This window comes from Vulpes vulpes, chromosome 2 (genome assembly GCF_048418805.1).
Source record: "Vulpes vulpes isolate BD-2025 chromosome 2, VulVul3, whole genome shotgun sequence".
Taxonomy (NCBI): Eukaryota; Metazoa; Chordata; class Mammalia; order Carnivora; family Canidae; genus Vulpes; species Vulpes vulpes.
Window position 1 is genome coordinate 55,145,220 of NC_132781.1, and position 9,578 is coordinate 55,154,797.

The window sequence follows — 9,578 nt, forward strand, 5'->3', positions numbered from 1 at the left end:
GCTGTGTTGTGTTAGTGCTGTAGGTGCTGCATGATAAATATTTCCGAGTAAGGTTTACACTAGATGTGCTCAAACAACCTAGGTCTGTGTCAGAGGTACCCTTGGCCGCCAAGGAGGCACACCCTGAGCAGTGGCACCTGTCACTGTCCACATCTCACAACTGGTTGGCTCCTTACCATCTGTGGTGGGAGCTGGGGTCACTCCGGCCTCCTGGAAGGGGTACTGCCAGAGAGAACCCCACTTCTGTGTGGGGTGTGTTGAGGATCTTGTCTCTAGCCAGTGGCTCAGCAGGCCCAGACCATCCCACCAAGGCCTTCCTAGGGATTGCTACCCCCCAACCCCCCCCACCCCCAGATTTGGGAGCATCTCTGGGCAGACACTGCCCCCTTGAGGCCTCCGCCTGTCATGATACTGGGCTGAGCTGACGCCACATAAAAAGACATGGATCCAGATGATGCTTTCCTTTCCAGGGTTGTCCTCGGTCTCTGGAGTTCTGGACAGTGTATTCTTCTCAGCCTGAGAACCTGGAATCTGCCCTACTGCCATTTGTTGCCTTCCAGAAGAAACGCAACTCGGGGCAACTGCCAGGACACAAGTACATATAGACATAAGAGGTCTTGGGACTCTAGGCTTTCTGTAATTTGTAAAGAGGCGAGGGTCCAGGGAAAAATAATTTTTAGTAATATTTAGAATTAAGGTTAAGGATAAGTTTTTTAAATTTTTCTTTTAAAAAAAGATTTTATTTATTTATTTATTTATTTATTTATTTATTTATTTATTTATTTATTTTTTGAGAGAGAGAAGGAGCAGGCGGAGGGGCAGAGGGAGAGGGAGAAGCAGACCCCCTGTTGAGCAGGGAGCCTGATGACGTGGGACTCCTTCCCAGGACCCTGAGGTCATGACCTGAGCAGAAGGCAGACGCTTAACAGCCTGAGCCAGCCAGATGCCCCTGAGGATAAGTTTAGAATCAAGCAAAAATAAGTAGTAGAGAGTTAAGGGTAAAGGGGAGGAAAAAAACAAAGCAAAGACAGGATTAATTACAGGAAGGTCTGGATTACTTGGCTGGACTGAGAACAGAGAGAGTCAGCAGGTGGAGGTGTGGGGATGTGGGTTCTTTGGCTGAACCACCCAGTGTGATAGCATGGCTGTTGCAGAGAAAAACATGAGAAAAGAAAAAACACCAAGAATCCTTCCACATTGAATAAGCATTATTATTATTGTGGTGTATTCCCTGTTGTTTTTTCCTATGTGTCTTCTTTTATTTTTATTTTAAATTTTTTTAGGGAAGGAGAGGGAGAGAATCTTAAGCAGGATCCTCACTGGAAAGCCCAACACAGGGCTCAATCTCAGGGCTCTGAGATCATGACCTGACCTGAAATCAAGAGTCAGATTCTTAAGTGACTGAGCCACTCGGGCGCCCCTTATTTTCATTTTCTTAAAGTTTTATTTATTTAAATCATCTTTATACTCCATGTGGGGCTCAAACTCGTGACCCTGAGATCAAGATCAAGAGTTGTGTGCTGAGCCAGCCAGGTTGCCCCCTATGTGTCTTCTTTTAATGTCTTCATTGGAGTTAATGTCCTAATTGTTTTTTTTCACTTCATAAGAATTAAATCATAAACCATGTGAATTACAGAAAATAAAAACTGTATCCATCTCCCTGCAAAAAAAGATCAGCCCCAAACGCAGAGCTGGGGTCCAACTGTGTCTGGGGCAGAGTCCCATCTGTACCAAGAGTCCGAATAAATAATCAGCAAATCATCTCTAATTGCTGTCCAAGCCGACTGAGTCCTCAGTGCCTGTCTGGGGCCCGCTAAGATCTCGGCCTGGGGCCTCTGTCAATGTCATTTCCCCTGCTGGAATCCTGGCCCACATTCTTGTCTGGCTGACTCCCAGTACAAGCATGAGTGTCTCTACCCCGGGACATTCCCACAGTGTCCCAAAATGGTTAGGTGCTGCTCACACATGCTCCTGTAACCCATAACAGCCTTTGACCAAACTATTGTCATCATTTCTTAGAACCCTGACTTCTGCTGGCAGGCAAACACTGTGTGGCAGAGACCCAGAGGCCATGGCTCGACAGCTCCTGGCACTGAGAGACTCAGCATGGACAGAGCAAGGAGAGTCAGCTGTCTGTGTGGAGAAAACTCCTCCTGGGGGCTCCCCCAACCCTGAGCCTGGCTGCTTACCTCTCCTCCTCTTCCTCCTCCACTGGAAGATGATGTTGGTTGCCCAGGAAGCTGAAAGGGAAAAGTCAGGTGAGGTGACAGCTGTGTAGGATCTCACATGTGAGAGGCTCAGAAAGCCTGTCCCAGTCCTGCATCCATATCCAGTTAGATCCAGCAGCCCTCTCTCATGACCTAAGAGGATGGGATCAGGGTCCCATTCAATTAGGCAAATACTGAGTATGTGTGAGGTGCAGGTGGCAAAGGTATCACTAGAGATGAATCTGACAATCTTGTCTTCAAAGGGCACCCAGTCTGGGAAGAAATCCCAAGAAGGCCTCATGGTGTAGGGTTCAGGTTGGAAGGCCAGGGTCTAGAGCCAGACAGACCTGACCTCTTGTTCCCACTTGGCCACTGTGTGACTTTGACAGATTGCTTCCCCTCACTGAGCCTGTTTCCTCTTCTACAGAATGAGGATGATGATAGAACCTATGTGGTTAGATGGTTGTGAAAACCCTGGACATGGGCACATGGGTGGCTTAGTGGTTGAGTGTCTGTCTGCCTTTGGCTCAGGTCACGCTTCTCCCTCTGCCTATGTTTCTGCCTCTCTCTGTGTGTCTCTCATGAATAAATCTTAAAAAAAAAGAAAAAGAAAAAAGAAAACTCGTAGACATTAGGATGCAAAAGTATAGGAAATGGTGAGAAATGTCCCCAAATGAGAATGCACTCTGGCTCTCATAGTCAACAAAGGCATACAGATACAACGAAGTACGTGACATCTGGAATGGGCCGGAGTGTGGACATGGGTCAGGCTAGCCCCTGAGGAGCACGAATGGGGCACTGGGTCCTGTGCGGCTGTCCAAGTCCTGGAAGCATGCTTCGGAGCTAGGCCCTTGGGGCTCAGATGGCAGCGAGTCCCCACCAAATATTCATATGCTCACCCTCATTTTCTGGTCCCAGCCTCCCTTAGTGGGTTTGGGCCATGTGGCTAGTTCTGGACAACTGTCTGTGAGCAGGAGTGAAGGCTGCTCATTGGTCCAAGTCAATTCAGACTTGATGTGTCTTCTCCTTTTCTCTTCTCCATGCCTTGGATACCAGCGGTGAAGCCCTACAATGCAGGGAGCTACCAGACCCTCATCAGACTTGCAGATTCGAGGGTTGTTTGTTGAGGCAGCTAATGCTAACTGCCACACTGCATATAGTACTACTGTTATTTCCGCTTATAGAGGCCAAGTCAGTGGCCTGTGGTCACACAGCTCATAAATGGACAGAGCTGGAACCCACACCCAGGCCTGACTCACACGGCCGGTTTTTAGAAACCATGCTTACTTCACCTCATGACGGCCTGTTGTGAAGCGCTGCTATCACACCTAAGATTTTAAGATGTCCAGCAGGGACAGCCGGATGAGCAGCTGGGACAGTCAGAACACTTTTTTTTTTTTTTTTTTTAATTTATGATAGTCACACAGAGAGAGAGAGAGGCAGAAACACAGGCAGAGGGAGAAGCAGGCTCCATGCACCGGGAGCCCGACGTGGAATTCGATCCTGGGTCTCCAGGATCGCGCCCTGGGCCAAAGGCAGGCGCCAAACCGCTGTACCACCCAGGGATCCCCAGTCAGAACACTTGGCTGGCTCAGTGTGAAATCCTGCCCTCTGGGTTGCACTGAGCACTTGCAGCACCAGTTTCACTTCTGCCAGGGCTGGTGGTTCAGAAGCAACACACAAGGGAGTCCCCTGCTTGGCGGAAGACTGCAGCCAAGGACTGGAGCCCTCATTGTGCAGATGGACGCACAAGGGAAGAATTCCTTCTGTGCCACTGTTTCACACTAGGCTCCTACCTGCTTGTCCCTCAATCCAGAAAGGCAGCAATGCAAACCATAAGCTTCGGAATTAGACTTATGCTTGAATCCCTGCTCTGCCACTTACTGGCTGTGTGACCATGGGTAAGTCACTTTGCTTCTCTGAGCCTCCACCTCCCCATCTGGGGATGGGGACAGCAATACTCATTCCTCACAGGATGGACTCAGGCATTAGAGAGAACAGATATAAGGTTCTCAGTACAGTGCTTGTACATGTTGGCTTGTTCTGATCCAAGGGGGGGGCTCTCTTTCTCCCGGGGAAAATCAGGGGGCTATTGGAGGAGAGGGACTCCATGTACAGATTCACACCAAGATTGCTTGTATGTTTATTTACAAACGGCAGGCATACACATATGTAGATATCACCAGAACATTTCAGGAAATGTGGAGCAGGTAATAGTGCTTCCACACCATCTGCCTCTTCTCCAGGCTCCCTCCTGACTCAGATTGAGCTCTCTAGAAAACGGCTTCTGAAACTTTCTCACTGGGAAGCCTGTGGGTGTGCTGGCTGGGCTCTCACTGCCTCTCATGTTCAAATCTACCTGTCCCATCGGGCTGTGGACAAAGGACTGTGAGCCTTGGTTCAGTCGTTCATTTCCAGGCCAAATTCTGGATACAACTCTTTGGTGGTGACACCTCGGATCATGGCTGAAAGAAAAGAAGGAAGAAGGGATGCACATCCTGAGGAGGAAAGGGGGAGAAGGGCCAAAGGCCTGACACCTACCCAGGACCCACTCCTGAACCTTCTTTCTGCTCCCATAGTTGGTCGAGATACCCTCCTATTCTCTCCAGACTTCACAACCATGGGCCCTGCTGGGCCACCCCAAACTAGATTCACTGAACCCTCACCCCACTTCGCAGAGGAGTCAAACAAAGCTCCCCTGGACTCCACACAGAGCAGCTAGAGCCACCTGCTGAAAATATAAATTTATATTTACACTGTACCTGAGGACTGCTGAAAACCCTCAGTCTTTAGCCTGGCCCAAGGGCCATGCCCTGGCCATTCGGTGATGCCATTCCTCCTCCTCCCTCAAAGACTCTTTCTTCCTCCTAAGGGAAGGAATGGCCTCCCAAGAGAAGGGTTTCCTGAGAGACCTTCCCTGACGACCTTAGCTCATTCCTAACTGCCACCCTGTTTACACCTCAATATTCTTCTCCATCTTTGTTTCTATCATAGCACTTAGCACATTTTATAATTCCGCTGCTTATGTTCCTTTACTCATTGACCACCTCCCTCCCCCCGCAATACCAAAACATAAGTCACATGAGAACAGGGTCCTTTAAGGGTCTGGTTCATTGGAGTGCCCCATGCCGTGCAGTAGCACAGGGCAGGTGCTCAGCAAATATCGCCTGAACAAATGAGAGAAGATAGGCTGCCCTATCCTCTCTCTCCAGGTCCTGTGACCAGAGACAGGTCTCAAGCTGGGTTATATCTCACAAGAGCTTATGCCCTTAATCACTAGGCTACAGCCCTGGTCTTCCTTTCTCCTCGGGGCCTGATCATCCTCCTTTCTCTGTATCTCCCTCCTTCTGTTGTCTCCTTCCCTTCCCTGGGATCCATTCCCCACTGGAACAGAGAAGCCCTTCCTGCCACAGAGTCCTGGATGCTGACAGGCAATTCCACAAGACATGCTAAACTCCTGCAATGACCTGGTGGACATCCTGGCCCTGCACCCTGTCCCAAAGAGTCACCAGTTGCTGAACGCTGGAGTGCCCACTGACCTCAGCCAGGTAATGGACTGAGGCTACCCATGCATTTCCTTACTTCCCAAGTGGCCTGTCCTAACCAGCACAGACACCTTTGTGTGTGTGTCTTGTGTCTTGGCCAAGCCCTCTGAATAGTCAGACTGTGTTCAAAGAGGAACAAAATACTCCTTTAAGTCACAGAGTCACCCTCCTGTGACTTTCTGCCTCTGTGGCAAGTCAGCCATTTGAGGTAAGGGTGGTATCTCCATCAGTCTGAGTAGGGACCTAGAAGACCAGGAACCGTAGCCCTCAATCTAGCAGGTAGAGGAGCTCATGCTCAAATCCGCCTGGGGCTCTGAAGCAGGCTCCACGCTTAGGGGAAAAAACCCTAGGGACTCCTGTAAGAGCTGTACAGCTGCTTCGGGGCATTTGAGCAGTGGGCCAGCTGAGAAGGATGGGAAGGCTGGCAAGTTAGAGGGCCCAGGAGCAAAATCCAAACACCTGGGGAAATGGAGCCTCCTTCCCTCTGAGCCCTCGCTGGTCCTCTGGGGTCCTGCTGCTCACCTAGTTTGCCTAGCAGCATCTGGCCTATATCCTTGATGTCGTTATATTCATGGAGCTGGGAGATGTGGTCCTCCAGTTCATCCACACTGTAGCCTCTGGGGTAAGAGTTGGAGAGAAAGAGAGAGAGGGGATCTTTAAGAAAGCTGAGGAGGATCCAAGGTTCAGAGACTAACAAGGCATCTATTTTTTTTTTTTTTTTTTTTTTTAACAAGGCATCTATTTAACAAATGTTCACTAAGGGCCTACTAGGGGCCAAGACAGACTCTGCCCTCAGGAAGCCTACAGTAGGGCAGGGAATGTGCCTAGCCCCTCATTCCTGGCAAATGTCCCTATGCCCTTGGGGGGGCAGCTCCCAGCCACAACTGGCACTATGCAACCAAGGGCGCAGCTGAGGGATTCACTGATGGGCACATGAGTGGCTAGTCAGATCCCTTCATGTGTGAAATGCACAAAGCTTGCTCAGTCTGTGCCATGTGACTATAGCAAGGGGCATGAGAAAATCCAGAAGTTGTGGAAGAGCCAGCTTCCCCCAGGCACAGAAAAGCCCACCTGTAGAGAATGGAGTCCCACGTGAGCGTGAGCGGGGAGCAGAGGCAGAGAGGGACTGTGGGAGTGATAATCTCTGTTCTGACAGCTTTCCACTTCCTAGTTCCCGCTCCTCCCAGGCCTGACCGCACCCTACCCAAGATGGATTGCTGAGAGGGGCTGGATCTAACAGCAGGGCACCATCCTGGTTTCATGCTAAGCTAGCATGGCTAGGTTTCAGTTACTGGGCTCTGGTCAAAAGCTATCTCGAGCATGTTGAGGAGCCCAGTGAGACTTACTCAGATATTAATTGGGTGATCTCCTTGTCCAGCAGATCCCTCTTCTCCTTCAGTTTCTGAATGTCAAGGCGCAGAGAATCCTTGCTGGCCCCATCAGCCTGGCCAGACTTGGGAGATGGCCGCTGGGTGGCACACAAAGTCATTAGCCAGACGGACCCATTATCCACAATTCAGAACCTACAAGTTTGCCCTCAACAGCCACTCAACCCGCTTCTGCTTGGTGACAGACAGCTCCCACCCACTAATGAGATTACATTTCCCAGCTTCCCTTGGAATTAGATGTAGCCCTCTAAGTTCTGGCAAGGGGAAGTTAATCTGAAATCATGTGTGCAATATCTGGGAGTCATTCTTCCAGGGAGAGGGCATGCTTTTCTCTGGCCTTCCTTCCTCCTTCCTGCTGGCTAGAATGTGGATGTAATGATAGAGCTGAACAGTATCTTGGGTGATAAGGTAGAATCGAAGCTGAAAGTGTGGTGAACCAAGATAGAGGCCTGGGTCCCTGAGGACTATTTAGGTCACCATTATTGGGGGCTTTCTTTTACTCCTGTCCAAACCCAATCCTAACTAAAGGGCTCACTCTGGCCCCTAATCTGACCCTAGATAATCTACTAGGGTGATGTCTACTTCTCGGATTCTCTTCTCAAGTCTATGATGTCGCTGGGCTTATGATTTTATTGGATAACAAAACCATTCTCTGGGGCTGCAGTTCATCTGCCCTCTTTGCCTCTAGAAGCTACAAGGGCCAGGGCTTGGTACACTGGCTAATCTTTAGGAAATATGTGTTGGATCTGAAGAAGAGGCCAAGGAAGCCATGGTTCCTATTTGAGATGCAGGGGTTGTTAATCAGTGAGTTGACAGTGAATAAGCCCTATCTGCTAGACACTGGCAAAGGCTCCAGGAATTCAACGATGGACAAGACATCAAGCCTGGCCCCTGCCTTCTGGGAACGCATATAAAACACCCAGTAATTATGGTTTTCCTCCAGATATCTTCATTTAAAATTCTACTCACACTTCATCAGAAAGGCCCTCGCTGACCACTCCGTCTAAAATGGTCACTCCTCACTGGCTTACTATTCTTTTGTCCTGATATTTTAAAACATCTATCACCACATGACATATCCATTTCATTGATAATATGTTGTTGGCCTTATGCCACTGGAGTATGAACTCCATGAGGGCAGGGACTGTGTTTTGTTCACTGTGCCCCAACAGTGCCTGGCACATGGTAGGCACTCAATAAAAAGGTGTCCAGTGAATGAATGAATGACAAATAATTAATCAACTAACAACAAGTCTGAAAAGTGCTTTTTAGGTGAAGTACAGTGTGCTAAGGGAGTGTCTAATTGAGCAACTGGACCGAGTCAGAAGTGGGGGTGAGTGAGGCTCCTCTGGGGGATCTCAACCCGAAAGGATGAGCAGGCATCACCTTGCTAAAAAGCTGCAAGGAAAGTATTCCAGAAGCGCACAGTATATTCAAATGGCAAAGGCAGGAGAGCGCACGCACGTCTGGGGGAATGAGAGTGGTTTTTGTGTGGGGTGGAATGGGTGAGGGAGGAGATCATGGTGCTCTCGGCAAGGAGGAGAGACAGAGCCGACTGGGGGAGCCACAGGCAAAGGCCAGGACACTGCTTCTTCTTTGAATCTTGGTGGGCAGGAGGAAAAGAAGGCAGAAGGACTGAGAAATGACCCGGAGTTCCTCAGCAGAACAAGATGTGCTGGGGGAAGACTAGGAGGGGGCTGGGGATGGAGAGGAGGGCTGGGAGCAGCACTGACTTAACACTGCGGAGGGAGAGCAAGGGGTGGGGGGTCACAGGCATACTCACAGGGGATTGGAAGGCCCCGCGGCAACTTTGGGAAAGTCCTGGTTGAGTCCTGGAGAGGAATCCGAAGATAAAAGGCTGATTGAACCTAGAGTCAGTCCGCTCTGAGAGGAAAGGGTTACGTGGGGGTGTGGGAGGTAAGGAGTTGGGAAGAGTTGGATATGGTCCGAGATGAGGGCAGGGATCCTCAATGAAGGGGCGCCTCTGAGACAGGGAGTGTGGGGGGCTAGATGGGGGTCTCGGGAAGTGATCTCTGGGACCAGAGTCTGAGGCACGGCAATGGGGAGTCAGGAAAGGGACTGTGAGGGGATGCGCTTTCGCCCTGCTATCCGCTCCTCGCCCACCTCCGGAGCCCTGGGGTCCGAGGCCCCCGTCTCGGCGGAGTATGCAGTGCAGAAGGGTCCAGGGCGGGGCGGCAGTGCGGACCCTCAGGCCCACCAGGTACTCGGAATCTTATGACGGAGACGCCGACGGTTAGGTGGCTAGATGCGCGCGCACCCTGCAAAACCAGGCCCCGCCCCCCTCCCCGAGGTGGGCGGGGACAGAGGCTGCGCGCGCAGCTTTCATTGTTACTCCACCTGCTCGCGGCAACCTGACCACGCCCATTCCCCCGTTCATGTTTCTCACCAGCCAATAGAATTGGAGCGTTGAGGCCACG

General features: G+C 50.5%; 1 protein-coding gene across 1 annotated transcript; it reads right to left on the reverse strand.

Annotated features, from left to right (window-relative positions):
* Nucleotides 1-4,326: 4,326 nt before the first annotated feature.
* SWI5 (SWI5 homologous recombination repair protein) lies at nucleotides 4,327-9,526 on the reverse strand. The gene is made up of 6 exons (XM_072744854.1): nucleotides 9,499-9,526; nucleotides 9,265-9,442; nucleotides 8,924-8,972; nucleotides 7,099-7,220; nucleotides 6,275-6,369; nucleotides 4,327-4,672 (listed from the first exon to the last, which is right to left on the reverse strand). Exons 1-6 carry the CDS (start codon nucleotides 9,524-9,526, stop codon nucleotides 4,608-4,610), a joined length of 537 nt encoding a protein of 178 aa, XP_072600955.1. The 3' UTR covers nucleotides 4,327-4,607.
* Between the last annotated feature and the right edge of the window lie 52 nt (nucleotides 9,527-9,578).